The sequence below is a fragment of the Alosa sapidissima genome, chromosome 3, assembly GCF_018492685.1.
Source record: "Alosa sapidissima isolate fAloSap1 chromosome 3, fAloSap1.pri, whole genome shotgun sequence".
In the NCBI taxonomy this organism is placed as follows: domain Eukaryota; kingdom Metazoa; phylum Chordata; class Actinopteri; order Clupeiformes; family Clupeidae; genus Alosa; species Alosa sapidissima.
Window position 1 is genome coordinate 4,198,621 of NC_055959.1, and position 18,885 is coordinate 4,217,505.

The 18,885-nt window shown below is 43.0% G+C and overlaps 2 protein-coding genes across 4 annotated transcripts in view; both read left to right on the forward strand.

Annotated features, from left to right (window-relative positions):
* Window positions 1-5,477, forward strand: part of raver1 (ribonucleoprotein, PTB-binding 1) — a 32,161-nt gene extending 26,684 nt beyond the window's left edge. The window contains exon 16 of one of the 2 annotated variants that reach the window (XM_042086501.1): window positions 5,362-5,477. In XM_042086501.1, coding sequence (XP_041942435.1) covers window positions 5,362-5,396 — 35 coding nt within the window. In that variant the 3' untranslated portion in view covers window positions 5,397-5,477. The remainder of the gene's footprint in view (window positions 1-5,361) is intronic. The other variant, XM_042086503.1, reaches the window with a different exon arrangement.
* Window positions 5,478-11,178: 5,701 nt separating this feature from the next.
* Window positions 11,179-18,885, forward strand: part of pde4a (phosphodiesterase 4A, cAMP-specific) — a 58,158-nt gene continuing 50,451 nt past the window's right edge. Inside the window, exon 1 of one of the 2 annotated variants that reach the window (XM_042086496.1) lies at window positions 11,179-11,820. In XM_042086496.1, the coding sequence (XP_041942430.1) occupies window positions 11,525-11,820 (296 nt within the window). In that variant the 5' untranslated portion in view covers window positions 11,179-11,524. The remainder of the gene's footprint in view (window positions 11,821-18,885) is intronic. The other variant, XM_042086497.1, reaches the window with a different exon arrangement.

An 18,885-nucleotide genomic window follows, 5' to 3' on the forward strand; every position in this document is an offset into this window, starting at 1 on the left:
TCTGTGGCACTGAGGATTAAGAAATCAACCTAGCCCATAATCACTCATTTTTTAATTAGCATTTGCGGCCTAAAACTGGCCTCCATAGGCAACATAGAACGGGTGAATAGGGTAAAAAATGTAACTCCTTCATATTATTATGAAACAAGCACCAGTCCTAAGTTAAGCCGATTTCAGTCGTCCCTTTATCTTAGAGACGGATGCATGCCATGCAGGATTGGGGGCAGTTCTGTCACAGGAGAAGGATGGGTTACAGCGACCAATAGCCTTTGCTAGCCGGGGCTTGCAGCCAAGTGAGAGGAACATGTCAAATTATAGTGCCATGAAACTCAAACTCCTTGCAGTCAAGTGGGCAATCACAATCAAAATGGCAAGTATCTCCAGGGCAACACGTTCACCGTGTACAATGACAACAATCCCTTCCAATACCAGCAGTCAGCGAAACTGGGCGCTCTGGAACATGCTGGGTTTCTCAGCTTGCCCTCTTTACTACAACATCAAATATTGTCCTGGGACAGCTAATTGCAATGCCGATACCCTTTCTAGGCTTCCCACAAGCCCCACTAACAATTTGCGGTCTGTGTCACACGGCCTGGACGTCCCCCTGCCGCTTGCCATAGCTAACATGCAAGCCTCGAGTGCACCTATCCAAGACTCTTGGATAACAGAATGTATGTATGGTGGACACCATTCCTGGTTGAACCAAAAGAGACCTGAAAGTCCTGCAAGGGACTGATCCCTGTATTTCCAGATACCTTTGGTTTTGGTGACGGGGACGACCACATACCCGTTAAGACAAGTGGAGTGAACCAAGGGAAGTCCGCAGTTGATAAAGCAGTGTTCCCAGATACAGGAAGTGGATGGGACCTTGTACCGAGCGATCCAGGCTCCTCCTTCCAGGGATCCAGTGCTGCAGCTTTTACTGAGTGCTCACTAGCCTACACAGCAACCACGGCCATCTGGGGGTGGACAGGACCACAGATTTGATATGACAGAGGTGCTACTGGCCCCACATGTGGCATGAGGTGCAAAAGTGGTGTTCTGAGTGTGAGCACTGTGTGGTTGCTAAAGCAAGACAACCCAAGCAAGAACCTTCTTGGGAAATATGTTAGCCAATAAGCCTTTGTAGATAATCTCCATTGACTTTACTCTCTTGGATTGGGCTAGCACAGGACAAGAGAATGTTCTGGTAGTCACAAATGTTTTCTCAAAGTTTACCCAGGCCTTTTCCACCCCTAATCGGAGAGCTTCCACCGTAGCTAAGTTTCTAACTGAGAGATGGTTCTATGTGTATGGCGTGCCAAGGAGAATCCACTCTGATCAGGGGCGCAGCTTTGAGGGGGAGCTGTTGAAGCACCTGTGTGACACCTACATTATAACAAAGACTAGAACCACCACTTATCATCCAGAGGGGAACGGTCAATGTGAACGTTTCAACAGGACACTTCATGACTTGCTCAGGACCTTACCCCCTGAAAAGAAGCGTAAAGGGCCCCAGTTGCTCCCTCAGTTCCTGTTCGCCTATAATACCACCGTGTACCAGTCCACACAGCACTCCCCATACAAGCTGATGTTCGGTTAGAAGCCACAGTTACCAGTCGACCACCTACTTGGAAATACTGGATGTGACCACAGGGACAGTCCACCGACTGATTGGGTGGTGCAACATCAAGAGTACCTGACTTCTGTCTATGCTAGTGCTAGGAGACACTTAGAAGAGGCTACGGCATATCGTAGGCATGGTGGTCCTAACACTGTAGTCCTCTTCAAAGTGGTTGTATGCACATCCCACCTCACTGAGGCCAGGTGCAGGACAAAAAAAGCTTATCAAGGAAAGAAGAGTAGTTGTCCGCACACTACAATCATAACACATAACGCAACGTTTCGACCCACCAGGGTCATCATCAGGCCTGATGAAGACCCTGGTGGGTCGAAACGTAGCATTATGTTTTTAACTCAATAAATGTAGTTCTTCTGGGAGATTGCAGTGTGCGGTCCTGCCACTGTACCCATATTACCACCTGGCACTCTAGTCTTTTTCTAGTGGGCAAAACCCCTTCCACCTCCCACAGTCTGTTTCACATGAGTTCTCTGCCAGTGTAGCAGAAGTAAATATTCTCCCCGTTCCCTTCAGGCCTTGGCAGTAGCTAGGTATGCTACCAGGATGGTGAACTTTAAAGCCAGGTGTGTATGTGGAAAGACTGACCTGCAGCGCTGGCTTACACGCCCACCCGTGGGTGGTGATCATATACGCAGCTTCCTCTCTGGGAGAACACAGCCAGTCATTTGATATTTTTGCTGCATGGGTGTTTGTGGTTGTTGTTGTTGGAAGAACATGGCTTTATTCTTAATTCTAAGACTTCATTGCTTCTCTCGCACGCCCGGCCTGTTAGCTGTGGATAACCCATTGCTTTTAAAGAGAGCAAATGCACAATAGAATGACATTGCAGGTCAAGGAAATCATCAAGAAAAGCAAAGATTAAGAAATCGTTTTTGACATAGGCAACAAGGGTGGAGGTGTTTTTACACTTTTCAGACACTCAAAGTTTGAAAACTATGGATATTGTTGTAGAACCAACTACCTTTCTACATTATCTGGGGGTTTTGTGTGCAAAAAGTGGAATTAATTGTCAAAAAATTAGAAGAAAATGTGAAAATCACTTTTCGGAACAGATATAATCACTTATTTTAAAACATACAGAAAAAAACACTAAAGATGGATCGTGAACATTTAAAGTAAAAAAAAATCTTGTTCCTTAGACTCTATATTAGCAAAATATGCAAAAAAGGAATGGTATTTAATTTGTGCATTGACAATAAAGTTGAATATCATATGAACTAAAGATGACTAAAATTATGTAGAAGAAACATTCACAAAAATCCATGGCATGACCTCTCTTCTTGATAGCTGTTGAAAACTGCATGGAAATGACAGGGATTGTTTTGTTTGTTAATAAATAAATAAATAAAAGTAAAACTGATACCTTCTGCTTTCCCCAAATACAATGTAGCCTACAGGTGTACATGACCTTTAATCAGTCCAGGTGCAATGGATGAACTGTGATGAACTGCCCTACTTGTGATTGTTTAGAGATTTTAAAGGTTTTATAACAACAATGCTACAAATCTTATGGCTAGTGCCACAAATCTATTTACCTTTGCAGCGCCAGTAGGCTACTTGCTGTGCGGCCCGCACACACACACACAGGCATGCCAAACAAGCATACACAAAAGTTTCAAGAGTGGGGGTGGAGTAGAAGATTGATACAAATTGATTAGTGTAATTTATGTTTGTGGAACGGATGTACAAGACTGAGCGGCGGTCATATTTTTAGTTTGTCTAGTAAACTATATAGTTTTTAGGAGTTTCTCCTAAATTTGCCAGTTAGGAGCTGGGCAGTTCCAGCGTTATGGATGTGACAATTGGACTCATATTGGTAAACAAAGTGCCTTAGAGTGGGGGCAAAATTAGTATCAGTGAATTAATTCGCATAACTTTTAATGCAACCTCTGTCCTCTGAATACTGAGAAATCCTCAAATGTCATATAATCAATTTCATCCTAAGAATACCAGGCATTTTATCTTATAGATGTGACATGAAATGGTCACTATTTTGTGAGAGAATACAGGTTTTCTACCAACTCTGTGAATTTGAAGGAAACTGCCGAAACTATGATATATGTAGCATGAAGGAGACTTGAATGAACACAAAAAGTGTGTTTTTGAAACTATGCGTCATTTTCGTAATACATTATGTAGGAAAAACTGGCGTTATGGATGTGACGGTTTCACGTTATGGATGTTGACGTGTCTGAACCAGTCCTCGACAAACTACATAAAACACATAATTAAGTAGTGAATTTTGATATGAAACAATTGAAATAGTAATCATGAAAAACTAACTTCCTGCACACATGCACACAAACACACACGCACGCACGCACAGTCGCACACATACAGATAGGCAAGCACACACACACATAAACACATACAGACAGGCAAGCACACACACACACACACAGGCACGCATACGCATGTGCGCATGCAAACATGCACACACACATAAACACACTTATAAACAAAAGCAAACTCACATATGCACACACTCATTTACATGCACATGAGTTGCAGGAGTAGGAAATGGAGACAAATTGACAAGCGTGATTTATTTTTGCGAAGAGAATATGCAGTTCTGAGAGGCGGTCATATTGTGTACCGCTATGCGGTACATCTAGTTTATTGCTGCCGTTACTTATGTTACTCTGTGGGTATTGGCTACAAATGCTGGTATATCGCGTCACATTTAAAATTAAACTGTGTTAAGCAGATGTGAACGGCAGGCTGAACAGATCTGCAACAGAAGGAGGTTGCTATGTTAACTCCAGCTGCAAAGTCAGCCATCTTCATCAGCTAACACGATACGATAATCCAGTTACTGTACAACAACAGTACAGTTACAGGAAGATAATCGCTCAGATTTTCGTTATTAGGCCACTTGAAAATATGCTATGACTAGTCTAATCACTGGAGGTATTTTAATATTATGTTTGTTTTGCTTATGGTTAGGCAAGGCCTCCCTGTAGTTTTGATCAACCTAATAATCTTTGAAATGTCAATTGTAAACACTAAGGTGAAATGCGTTGAAACTGACATGCCACCAGTATGACGTTTTATCGGCTTTGAGGTATAATAAAGTCTCCAGTCTTGTAAATTCACATTATGTAACATCAATAACGTCACATCCATAACGCACCATTAAAGGTTTTAAAAGTAAGAAGGGGGCACAATTTGGTCATCACACTTTACATTGATATAAATCAGCTTTGCACAGACACTATGGACATTGTCGCATCAACACTGTGTAGCATAAACTTTCCTATAAAACGTTATGGATGTGACATGGCCATGGAACTTGCTGACTTAAAAACAAAATAAAGGAGTTATGCTCTTAAAGGCAAGCTGAGCATAGACATTGATTGCTCTATCATTCCCTTGTCAATCTGGAATTTGTCAAATGACACAATTTGTTTGAACCTTGGGTCCATTTATCCACTTTTTAAATATGTATAATATTACCATGTGAAAATGTTGTTTCTGTATGGTTGCACACCATATTTATGATGTAAAAAGAGTGTAATTCTCCATCAAATTCAATCAGATCAGTTACAAACAATAAAATATAGACCTAAATGAAGATTTTAACAACAGTTCTATTTGTGTATGCACAACTTTTTTTTCCATGGTAAGGATGACCTTTGCATGGAATTGCCCAGCTACTTTTAACCTTAACATTCTATGAGAATACGGGCCCAGTTCATTTGCCAATAAATACAACCCCACTGCGGTTTATATCTCCACAGGGAACCGAGGAATGTCAATATGGCATTCGGGCTGAAAGGTGGAAGAAAATAAGAATGGCCACAGAAGGGAGAGAGTGGCAGAAAAGGGGAGAAGAAGACAACAAAGGAGACGCTCCTGATATATCGCTTTCAGAAAAAAAGGGGGGGGGGGGGGGTAAATGCCAAGCAATTCTACTCTTCCTCGTGCCTCTTTTAATTTCAGCAGCCCTCCCAGTGGAAGGTTACGTAGAGGTGTCGGGATCGTGACTGCGAGCTCTCGCCATGCCCGTGTGAATAAACATGGGCTGAGGCCATGGACACGAACCCTCCCGCACCACCTGGCTGGAAGGGGCCAGTGGGGGAAGTGACTCCAGACCTCACATATCCACCTCGCCCTTCACCTTGGCCGCCCCTCAGGTGCAGGGAGGACAAGGGTCGAGGGCACTTCAGAGTGGGCACTCCAGAGTGTTTCGCCTCCGCAATTAGGCTGAGAGGTGGCAGATGATTGGTTGACCGTCATTAAGTCTGCAGCTGCATGGCCAAGGCCAAGTGATGGACTATTTGCTAGGAAGAAGTGACAAACTGAACCACGAAGGACTTTTTTTTTTGTAAAGAAAGGGATTCTATTACCAAAGACTCAGCAAAGAAACAGCAAATCCATATAAAAATGTTCCAGAGAATAGGCCTTTGAGATCATGGGTAAAAGAAGATAGGTCCTCCCCATATAAGATGACCTGGATAGTCTCACTACATGCAACATAATCTTCATAACATGAATGTAACCTTGAATAAACCTGTCCACCAACTCCAGCACAACTATCCTCCCAACACTTGCCAACAAGTCTGGATTTACAATGTAGTGGTTGACATAGCCTACAGGCAATGTCAGACTGAGGTCACCATATCAGCTCTGGCCTGACTGCAGACCAGGCCAATCAAAAGCTAATATTGCACTGATCCCAAGTTGAATCTTATGTGGCGATGCTGCTAATGAACATATCTTAAAAGCAACGTCTGGTCAGCTTAGCTATGGCTGACTACACATTCACATCCAATAACAAATGTCAAGCCCTTCGGAAGGGAAATAGTTTGTTGGGCCATGTCCTCTTTGTGGTGCTAAACCACACAGCCAATATGCCATGGTCTGTCCTATAACGGATTTCGCACCTTTAACCCAAGTCTGAGTCCTCATAGCCCAAATAGAATAGCTATCTAGTGCAGTGATATTCAACTGGGGGTCCACCAAATGTTTATTTATTAATGTAAAAATTTGTAAAAATGTATAGCATGTGACCAAATTCTATCCACCACGCAAGATAATGTGGTCCCATTATATTAACAAACTCATGCCAACACTTTTTCTGATTTATATTATGTTGGACATTTACATTGTGGATTAGGTTTGCATTATTAATTTAGGCTCGCAGACAGTTAAAAAGTAATACTGTTTGCTTAACAGATAGTGGTTTTCAACCTCTGAGTCCTGGCCCCTTGATACATAGACCGCAAGCGATCAGATTTAGAATCTGAATGCACTTTTGCTGCAAGCAATGATGTTGCATGTGTGAACTGTTTTAGGCCTACTCTCAACCAGCTTTCATGTCTCTAGGCTACCCTACTGAAACATAAATTCTAATCACATGTAGGCCAACATCATATTTGGAGATATTTTATATTAGCCTATTTATACACTGCATCATATAGGCTAATATCATTCTGGAGTTTGGGCCAGAGAGAATCTGTAGACATACTGCCAATCCAATATGGCGTGTATGTCTTATCAGTGAACTCATAAGAAAGTGGCTAATTCTCACAGAGGCAGCTAGGCCTACAAAATATCAATAATGCGCTTGAGCCTTAAACGCTGGATCAAATACATGGGAACATTTTAAATACTCTCATCCACCTGCTCCCCCCGCCGAGTGAAGCACGCACTCGGTAACAGTTAAAGACAGCCTCGGCCTCTGAAGCGCATTTACACGTCTGAACCCTATCATTAGCCTACATCCAGACATGCTTGCTCTCGCCACTCTGATTTCCATTTCTATTCATGTCTCTGAGGGGTCTCGGACCTAGAAGCTCCGCCGCCTGTCTCATTGCGTGTGTTTTGAGGGAGCGGTAGCTGCACGGTGGACCGTGTGTCAGACACATTTAGATTTCTGCCTTTCATATATCCACCCACACAGTCCTCCTGCAATGTTGGTGTTGACTACTCTGCAGAAACCTGCCATTTTCCCCCACAAAATACAGAGCAGAGGGAGACAATAGCCCCGATGATGCACAGTACTTCCTTAAAGCAATAAGACGATAACGTTTTGCGACGATATAATCCTTTTACGGTAACGTATCTCCTGACAGACCTACACGAAAGTTTAGAGGCGCAAAGGAGATCACATTAACTCTCACTCGAAGACAGACATTTCAGCAGAGTGGCCATGGTTGACTCTTAACAAGATAAATGCTGATGCTGTCATTGGTAAATGCATTTGTAACTGATGCTGCCGAGAAAAGGCTGCGGCGGGGAAGTTTCCTGACCATGCGGTGCATGGTGAAGATGGCACTTAACTCCCCTTCTGCGGCCCAATATTAGGCTAACGGCCTTTCGGCATGACATTCAGTGCTCAACGCGTTCACTCAATCCAATCAGAAAACAGTGAAACTCCACTGCACCCTCTCATAGTCAACCACATCCTTCTTCTCAAGTTACACAAAGTCAAAGTTAGTGATGACACCACATTCACCACCGCTCTCACGCGCGTTGCGCGCGCGCACACACACACACACACACGCCGAATGAGACTCGTGGAGAATCGCACTTTCAGTAGCAGCACTGCACGAAAGAAACATCCCTTTCAGACACAGGCAATTCTAGGGACACTTTTAAAGTCAAGAAATAATGAGACACTGCATAGTCTGCCCAGAAACTATTAATACTGGCCTGTATTCATACACCCAATGCATGCCACATTCCCCTGTTCCGTGAAGTGGACATACAGACCAGGCGTCTGTACAGAAAATGAAAATGCGCGCTCTCTCTCTCTCTCTCTCTCTCTCTCTCTCTCTCTCTCACACACACACACACATACATTTACTTTCAAGACAGATAGAGGGGTCAGGCTACATTTTTTACCTCATTTGAAATGGGCTGATAAATATTTTATACCGCTGCCCAATAAAGGATGGAAGCATCCAGTGTGGTGCATTTAAGGGTAACACACTCCAGTTTAGACAAAGACAATGGTGCAACCCTAAGGACATTTGTTGAAATGATGGGTTTGCATGGAACACCATTTCATGTTTAGACCTGCAGGTATTTATGGGTATTGATGAACAGGGAATTCAACAGAAATTTTCTGTAAAGATTTTCACGATCACTCAGCCAGTGTGTATGTGTGTGTGCGTGTGTGTGAGGGATATGCTATGAACAGGGAATTGTCTAATATACTACATATATCTGAACAGTTCTCTTTTGAGTGAGAATTCAGAGAATGTTCAGAAAATGGATGTACATATGTGGACAAATTTGTTTGAGTTGGATTAACGCTGACTCCAATTAAATTAACTAAGAGCAGAAGACTCACGAACAGGGCATTCCATATTTGCGACCCACTTTGAAGTCTCTCTCTCTCTCTCTCTCTCTCTCTCTCTCTCTCTCACACACACACACACACACACAGAACCACAGCCACTCACTTACTCACACGCACATGCATAAACACACACATGTACACTGCGCACACACACTCAAGTTGAAATACGCGTGCGCGCGCCCCCACGCATCTCGTTTTATGCATTCACATACATGAATCACCGGGCTTTTCAGATCGCCTGCCCGGTCCTGTGTGCTGTGAAGGTAACTCCGCTTGACACAAACGTGGATTGATGCTGTTTTAGAGCAGGCTTTGGGTGAAGCCAAGTCAAGCCCCTCTTTTCCTTTTTTACAGAAGGATCGCCGTGGACTGTACTGTCACGATTTGCTGGAAGCAGATGATAGGCGCCCGCTTGAATAGAAAAGTAATGGGGGATTAATCAATGTCAGAATGAACAAACCAGTGCAATGTCGTAAAGACATGTGTCGAAAAGTCCCCTCGTCCGAGAACTGACTCGCAGCAAAAATGTGGAAATATTTGGCCGCGTACTCACCTTTTCATAGATCATTTATTAACTAATGCCTGGCCTCGACTGAGGTCAGTGTAACCATCCAGTACTGATAATACCCTCCCGTTAAGATAGATCACACCAGGACCAGGTCGCAGAAAGTTTCAGTAGATAGATATTCTGAAACTGACGAAGCATAGCTCTACACTTAACAGCCTTGTTTCACCTTGACCCCACCTGACCTTTTGAAGATGTAGCCTACTGTCTGTCATAATCTACATGTGCCTTTGGTAAGAAATAGGCTACACATTATCTCAAATTTGTCATGCACTCAAACTTGCATGACAGACTTACCAACATTTATACATGGTAACATCTCTGCAGTATACAGGAATAATATTTGAAGGTAAATTAATTGGTTAAACCTGTGACTTCATAGCTGTCTAATAGCTATGGACAGAGATGCAATCCTATAAGTTGCATCGTTGCACCACTGTCTGGTAGCCTAAATGAGCCCACTACCAATATCTCCCCGCCAGTATAATATAATTCACCAATATAGAATTGAACTGTCTTTTCTATAACTCTCTGATAGGTTTGTAATCATAAATTCCTTTTTTTTTTAAATCGTCAGTCTCTAAAATACTTGACAGGTTTTCAACCCAAAGTCTGTAATATCCAATTAATGATGAAAGCGCTAAGGAAAATCAAAGTGGCAGCGCACATCAGGAGAAAATACTGCGGCAACTAGAAGGGACCTTGGACAACAAAAGGCGGTTCTTTGAATTGCATTAAGATTTGTCTTTTTACCACTGACTATTTCGGACCCAATCTTAGTGAGAGGAGATGTATAAGTTTAACTTAAGCATATATTAATGTGTTTGGTTAGCTAATAACAGTACGCTCGATTTTCTATTTATTTTTTGCATTAACCTTAAGCCGTGGCCAACAGTTCGGGTGTTCGTTGAAAGGCTACCGAGACAGTGCTTACTTTAAGGATAAGAAGCATACCACAGGGTTCAGTTCGTTGGGGTCCAGTGAGAGTGTGTGAACCTGCACTTAATACGTGGGAGAGAAAAAGAGAGCTAGAAGAGGAAAGAGAGAGAATCAAAGAGAGAGAGAGAGAGAAAGAGAGAGAGGGGGGGTTTATTTCTAGTGCCACAATTTAACATCAGTTGGAAAAAGAAGGACGGCTTGTTCGAATGATAAGTGGAGCGATTTTTCAGTAACTGCTTCGTGTTAGGAATGTATTGGAGCTTCAATCCAAGAAACCCAAAAGAGAGGGGCAAGAGGAAGAGTCGTGCGGTTTTACGAAGCTGGATCAACAACGAAACCAGGGGCAAGATGTTCTCTTGGATACATTTCTCCATATGTTGATACCAGACTTAAGTGGACTACTGATGGAGGCGCAAGGTGAATCCCTGGTCACCGAACGCGAGTTTCTGTCGCTGTAGTTCCATATGCACGATCGACCTCCAAATTGGAGAGTTGTATGGCTCCGGTTGGTAACGGGGTGATTATAAGCGAGGTTTGACAGACATGTGCCGTTGGGAGCAGCAATAATACTCCGCGTCGCACAAGGACCAGCGCTAGCGATCTGGGAATCTGCAATAAGGGATTGATTAAAGCAATAAACTGTGCTGAAAAGAAGTCAATCAATGCGCCATGGACGACGAGGCGAAAAACTTCAGGAGGTTCTGCGCTGGTGAGAGTCTCTCATTAAATGGCATGAGAATATTTCAGTGATTCGCGAGGTCCACAGATGATATTCTTTTCTTATTTTTTCAATAATATAACTTTTAATGGTCACCAGAGCACAATGAAACACAAGCTAGAGCGCAGACCGTTGACGGACATTTGTACACTGTGATCAGTTTAAAAGTCATTTCTTTTTGTCGTTACAACAAATACATATGTTGGACTGCACAAGATTGCCATGTTCAGATGTGTTACTTAGCCGAGGACAAAGACAGTTATGGACAGATAATTTTTTTTTTCAGAATAACAAACACACAGCCATATTGCACCCTTTGACTATAGTCAATACATTTACTGTTTTAGTTAAAGGGATCTTTTGATTTGCACTATGATGGAACCACCACATTGCTCGAAGAAGAGCTTGTCTCTGTCACTACCAGTACCTCGCGAGGGACAGGCAACCCTCAAGCCCCCGCAACATCTCTGGAGGCAGCCACGGACCCCCATCAAAATTAAACACCGTGGATACTCCGACACTGACCGGCATCACCACCGGCAAATTGAGCGCTCCAATGCAATGGACACGAGCGATCGACCGGGGCTTAAGAAGTCTCGAATGTCCTGGCCCTCGTCTTTCCACGGAACTACAAGCACCTCCATCGGAAATTGCGTGGGAAATAAACGGTAAAGTAGAAAGTTATGTGACACTTCCCGTTGACCGTGGTGTGTTGTAATTAAACAAAGGTAATCTGAAAGCAGGCCCAAACTGTTTGGAAAATCTATGATTTCGGTGGTAAGGGTTAACAGCTGTGAAGTGCTTTGTTTAGTGAGGCGGGACGCGTGGGTTTCTTGGTGATGATGCGTTATGCGTAACTGCTCGCCGTGTTTGGACATTGCAGCGTGGATGACTCCGAAGCGCTTAAAGTCTGACAAGTAGCTTATCTTACCACCCACTCTCAAGCAGCAATAAATACAAATATAGTGTTCAACGCCATTTTTCTGTCAACGTTGAACAAATAGCGTTGATAAAAGCAAGATAATGTAGTCTGCAAGCTTAAAAGGGTTTCAAAGGTCTAGTGGGTGCTTTGGTGCGTGAGCGTCTCTGGCATAATGTTTGATGTGCGTGGTTCAGGTACTACAACTGATCATTTCCTACGGCTTTATGAAACCAGTGAGATCATGTGTATCTCACCGAAGGCTTATTTTATGACGCTGGAAATATTTACCACATTCTAAGCCTTTGATAATGAAAAGTAAAGTACACATTTTTCCATCGACCATGTCACTGTAAGCACACCTTTGTGCTTTGAATAAGAAATAACAAGTAACATCTCACATATAGTCAAACTTGAAAGACCTTCTAACACTGCATGTCACTTTATGTGCCACTGAGAAAACAGAGTTATGCTTTATCCACACACAGCAGTAGACTGTATTGTCTTTTTTTAAAGCCAGGTCATGTTCAAAACAGATTTATGGAAAAGACAGTGGTAAATCGCAGTGCACGTCTCCTCTCATTTATACTGCGGCACTAAAGCTGCTGTCGCTGCCACTGCTGCTGCCACCACTGCTGCTGCCGTGGAAAAGAGATACAAATCTGTGTGTGTGTGTGTGCATAGCTGTGGCAAACAGGATAATTATTACTGTAACAAGCGAGTCCTGTGAGTGCAATTGGTCTCTGGGGAGGCTGGATGCCCGGGCTTGGCTTGTGTCCTGTCAGGGCTTTTTCCTGGTGTGCACCGGGGCCACAGACGGGCCGCGCGGCAGGCTCCTGGGAGCTCAGCCAGCTCGGGGCTGATGGGATTCAGGAGTCTGATTTGTATTCTAGTCCTCCGGACACGCTCCCAGCCAGTCCGTGCATTAGACTCTGGCTTCTGTGCTCCCACTGAGAACATTTAGGCTCAAAGGGGAGATGTAGTGTGTGTGTGTGTGTGTGTGTGTGTGAGCGTGAGCAAGTGCACGCGTGTTTCAGTGTTTTCATATATGTGTGTGTGTGTGTGTGTGAAAGAGGGTCTCCTAATCGTATGTGTGTGTATGTGTGAGTGTATGTTTGTGTGTGTATGTGGTGTGTGCTTGTAAATATAAGTGTGTTTGTGATGAGTGGAAAGAAGTGGCAGTGTAATGGTATAATGTGCAATTAGTCAATCCTCTCCGCTGATTCCCCTCACTCTCTCCCTTTTTTCTCCCTCCCTCGTTCTCTCCGCAAAGATGCTATCATTAGTGTTCCCAGTCCGCATGTGGTGTAGGTCTCTCTATGTGTGTTGATTCAACCATTTACTTTCAGATTTCTCACATCTTTCTTCTATATGTCTTATATGTGAAGTGTTCATGTGTGTGTGTGTGTGTGTGTGTGTGTGTGTGTGTGTGTGTGTGTGTGTATGTGTGTTTGGTAAATGTGTGCTCGTGTACTTGCTCATAGTGTGTTTCTGTGGCTCCGGGGTAGTGAGTTCGAGTGGGCTCGAGATGATAATAAGGTTTGTTGCAACCCTGCTCAGAAAGCAGGGAAGGAGAGGAGTGAGGAGGAGGCTTGGGGAGAGATATGTGTGTACAGAGGCGAAGGATGTTTAGTGTTTGACATAGTGGGGACCAAACAGGGGGGGTGTACGTTTTTGTTTTGGGTGTGTGTGTGTGGGGGGGGGATGTGTCAACAATGAGATAATGTGATGTGCAAAACCATAATAAAGGCTACCATTGGAACTTGATCATGCGTCATCCATGCATTAACTTTGAAATAGAATTATTATAAGGAAATGTAATGAACGTTTGTCAAATTGTTCTGCTCGGGAGCTTAGCAGTGCAAAGAAACTAGACCTACAGTTTTTCCATTTGTCAGATATATCAAGAGAAAAATATGCATTTGCAATATTTTTTTAAAGCAAAATGCTTCAGGATAATATTTCTTGGATAATCAATACTTAAATAAGTTAGCCTAAAACGAAATAAGATTATCAAAACAATTGCACTTTGAGACAAGATAGACTAGATGTACCGCAGAGCGGTACAAAATATGACCGCCGCCCAGTCCAGCACATTTTTTCCACAAAAAGAAATCACGCTGAAAGGCCTATATGATTCTAACTGTCTCACTAAATTGCATTATCCACACTCAATTCTCACTGGTATCTGCTAGACAACAAGTACCAAAACATGATTAGTTCATAGATTTCACATGTAAAATTCATTTTATACAACCCCACCTCCATCTTGCCTGTTCATAATTCTGAGAAATTCTTGATTGTTTGTGTTATGTTTATGTTATGTGTGTGTGTGTGTGTGTGTGTGTGTGTGTGTGTGTGTGCTTGCGCATTTGCCTGTGCATGCAAGCGTACATATGTCTACTGTGTGAGTATGTGTCATACGTATGATTACTGTGAATGTATGTGTGTGTGTGTGTATCTGTTTGTGCACATGTGTGCACATGAAATGGGTTAACCCCTGGAGGCAAACATACGGAAAAAAAAGGTCATCCTAGGCCCTACAGTTCTCAAGATATTCACAGAGAACTGTGTCTGCCCTACCCTCCTTTCGGGGGGTCCAGTTCAGCGGGGGGGCTACAGATCAAAACGAAAAACGATGGTTCCATGCTATCCATGTGGGGTTACATGCCCACCAAGTTTCGTGTACCCCGGTCTTTCAGTGTCCCAGGAATCCTTGTTGGTGTACGGTCACTAAATGTACACATAAATTATTTTTATTGTAAGGCCCCCCATGAACGAAAGTTCACAAAACTTGGCATGCATTCGGAGGGTGTTATAATGATCCTACACTTTCAATTTCGTGCAGTTTTGACCAAGTCATCCAGAAATATTGTGATGAAAACACCAACATTTTTGCTTTTTAATTTTTCACTAGGTGACGCTATACATGAAATAAGTGGTAATGGGATGGGTTGACATGTCCCCTTAAGACCAACATACAAAAAAAGGTGGACCTCCTAGGCCCTACGGTTCTCGAGATATTCACAGAAAACTGTCTCCGGCCACCTACAGGCCAGTTGGTGTATAGTAACATAAATTAATTTATTGTGTGGCCCCCCATGAACGGAATTCCACGAAACTTGGCGTGCATTCAGAGTGTGTCATAATGATCCTACACTTCCAATTTCGTGCAGTTTTGACTATGTTAGGTCACAGATACCTGCGATTACAACACCTCATTTTTACTTTTTTGTGTTTAACTAGGTGGCGCTATACATGAAATGAGTGGTTAAGGAATGGGTTGACATGGCCCCTTGAGATCAACATACAAAAAAAATGGTCCTCCTAAACCTTACGGTTCTCGAGATATTAACAGAAAACTGTGTCTGCCCTACCTTCCTTTCGGGGGGTGCAGTCCAGCGGGGGGGCTACAGATCAAAACGAAAAACGATGGTTCCATGCTATCCACATGGGGTTACATGCCCACCAAGTTTCGTCTACCCCGGTCTTTCAGTGTCCCGGGAATCCTTGACGGAAATTTGGACAAAAATAATTTATGTGTACATTTAGTGATGTACACCAACAAGGATTCCCGGGACACTGAAAGACCGGGGTACACAAAACTTGGTGGGCATGTACCCCCACATAGATTGCATGGAACCGTCATTTTTCGTTTTGATCTGTAGCCCCCCCGCTGAACTGGACCCCCCGAAAGGAGGGTAGGGCAGACACAGTTTTCTGTGAATATCTTGAGAACTGTAGGGCCTAGGATGACCATTTTTTTCCGTATGTTTGCCTCCAGGGGTCATGTTAACCCATTCCATGTGCACACATGTGCATAAACAGATACACACGCACACACATACATTCACAGTAATCATACGTATGACACATACTCACACAGTAGACATATGTACGCATGCATGCACATGCACAAACACACATACCAGGCAAACACACAAGCACACACACACACACACACACACACACACACACCCACACACATAAACATAAACGTGTACACGCACACATGCACACAATTCAAGAATTTCTCAGAATTATGAACAGGCAAGATGGGGGTGGGGTTGTATAAAATGAATTTTACCTGTGAAATCTACGAACTAATCATGTTTTGGTACTTGTTGTCTAGCAGATACCAGTGAGAATTGAGTGTGGATAATGCAATTTAGTGAGACAGTTAGAATCATATAGGCCTTTCAGCGTGATTTCTTTTTGTGGAAAAAATGTGCTGGACTGGGCGGCGGTCATATTTTGTACCGCTCTGTGGTACATCATTATGACCGCCGCGCAGCGAAGCGGCGGTCATATAGGTTTAGTCAGATTTTTTTTTTTTTTTTCTTTTTTTTTTTTTTCTTTTTCGCATGCCCAAATTTCCGTCAATGATTCCCGGGACACTGAAAGACCGGGGTACACGAAACTTGGTGGACATGTAACCCCACATGGATAGCATGGAACCATCGTTTTTCGTTTTGATCTGTAGCCCCCCCGCTGAATTGGACCCCCCGAAAGGAGGGTAGGGCAGACACAGTTTTCTGTGAATATCTCGAAAACCGTAGGGTTTAGGAGGACCATTTTTTTTTTGTATGTTGATCTCAAGGGGCCATGTCAACCCATTCCATAACCACTCATTTCATGTATAGCGCCACCTAGTTAAACACAAAAAAGTAAAAATGAGGTGGTGTAATTGAAGGTATCTGTGACCTAACATAGTCAAAACTGCACGAAATTGGAAGTGTAGGATCATTATGACACCCTCTGTATGCACGCCAAGTTTTGTGGAATTCTGTTCATGGGGGGCCACACAATAAATTAATTTATGTTACTATACACCAACTGGCCTGTAGGTGGCCGGAGACAGTTTTCTGTGAAAATCTCGAGAACCGTAGGGCCTAGGAGGTCCACCTTTTTTTTGTATGTTGGTCTTAAGGGAGCATGTCAACCCATCCCATTACCACTTATTTCATGTATAGCGCCACCTAGTTAAAAATTAAAAAGCAAAAAATTAGGTGTTTTCATCTCAATATCTCTGGCTGACAAGGTCAAAACTGCACGAAATTAAAAGTGTAGGATCATTATGACACCCTCTGAATGCATGCCAAGTTTTGTGTACTTTCGTTCATGGGGGGCCTTACAATAAAATAATTTATGTGTACATTTAGTGACGTACACCAACAAGGATTCCCGGGACACTGAAAGACCGGGGTACACAAAACTTGGTGGGCATGTACCCCCACATGGATAGCATGGAACCGTCATTTTTCGTTTTCATCTGCAGCCCCCCCCCCCGCTGGACTGGACCCCCCGAAAGGAGGGTAGGGCAGACACAGTTCTCTGTGAATCTTTTATGGTATGTTGGTCTCAAGGGCCCACATCAACCTGGCTCATAATCACTCATTTGTGATTTGCCCCCCCCCGGTAAAAAATGAAAATCAGTAGGATTAAAAGAAAGCCAAAATAAATATTCATCATCATCATCATGGCTGCATTTTCAGTATTGGCGAGAAGTAGTCGTTTGTCCACTAGATGGCGCATCGTTGCAGTGAGACGTAATTTTGTTGGAAGTTAAAAGTGGGTTGGATAAAACAATGGACGCTTCATACAAGGACTGTAATTTACCGCAGCGAACATCTAATAAGGATAGGACGATGTTCACATGAAGTGTAATTCCCATTTCTTCTTGAAGCCGAAATAAATCTGAGGATGTTTATTGGACATGCTTGGTTTTTACTGCAGGTACGTTAATCTTGTAATATCAATAAGGACCTAGGTAATGTTACCGTTAGCGTTGGTTGAGTGATGGAGGCATTTGATTTATTGCATTTGTAGAAAACTATAAATGCGGTTATACCAAGCAAATGTATAGCAGCACTGTTTGTATCTTTCGACTGTCATTTATTGCACGTGCTACAAAATCATTCTGTGCAATGGAAGATTTACCAACGTTACACCGGTCTGATACAGTTTTGCCTATACATGCGTGAGACTGAGACGCCTGTTTATTTTGTTTTAAGTGCGTGCAGGGTGTGAGAGGGGAATCGATGTGCTTTGATTCCAGCTTGGTAGTTGTAGTCTGTGAAATTAAAAAGCACGTGTGTGTGAAGTATCCAAACAATGACACCTTCATTTCATTATGGCTGCTTTAGCAACACACCTTAAGCTACTGTGTAGTGGGTCCCATTTAGAAGTGGCTACTTCATTCGCGCTTTCCTTGACTCATGGAGCTGCTTGAATGTTATTAAAACTTTTCGCCACGATATGACAGTTTAAGTCCGCTTGATACTGTAAGGCGTAAGCCATTGGTTTCCAAAGGAGATTTTATTTGTGTCGCCAGCATAGCCTATTGACAATTTATGTTGTAAATAGGCCTACCTTATAATCCTACCTGTAGCTTAGGGAAGCTAACAGCTTTCTATTAGGATCTAGTTTGTTAGTTACCGTTTTGTCATAACTCCCTGATGCATTTTTGCATTTAGAATAGCCAGAGCGTGTATATCTCAATCGGAAAATTAAACAATATCGGGTGCCTATGGACTAGGCTGGGTGAACCCAGCCTGATCTGCCCGCTATTTATTTTTTGATTTCTTAAAAGATTGAGCTTGGTCTGATGAAAGCCAGACTAGCCATGGACCTTAGTTAAACAATGCAAGGGAACATGAATCAGCCTATATTTGCACTAACAATAACGGACAAAAGCTCTTCAACTTTGGCCCGTTAAAATGTGCATGAACAGTCTAGCGACGCATTTCATCAAGGCCCATTTGGACATGTCAGTTATTTGCACCACTGGTTAGATGTAAAACAGCATTTCGTT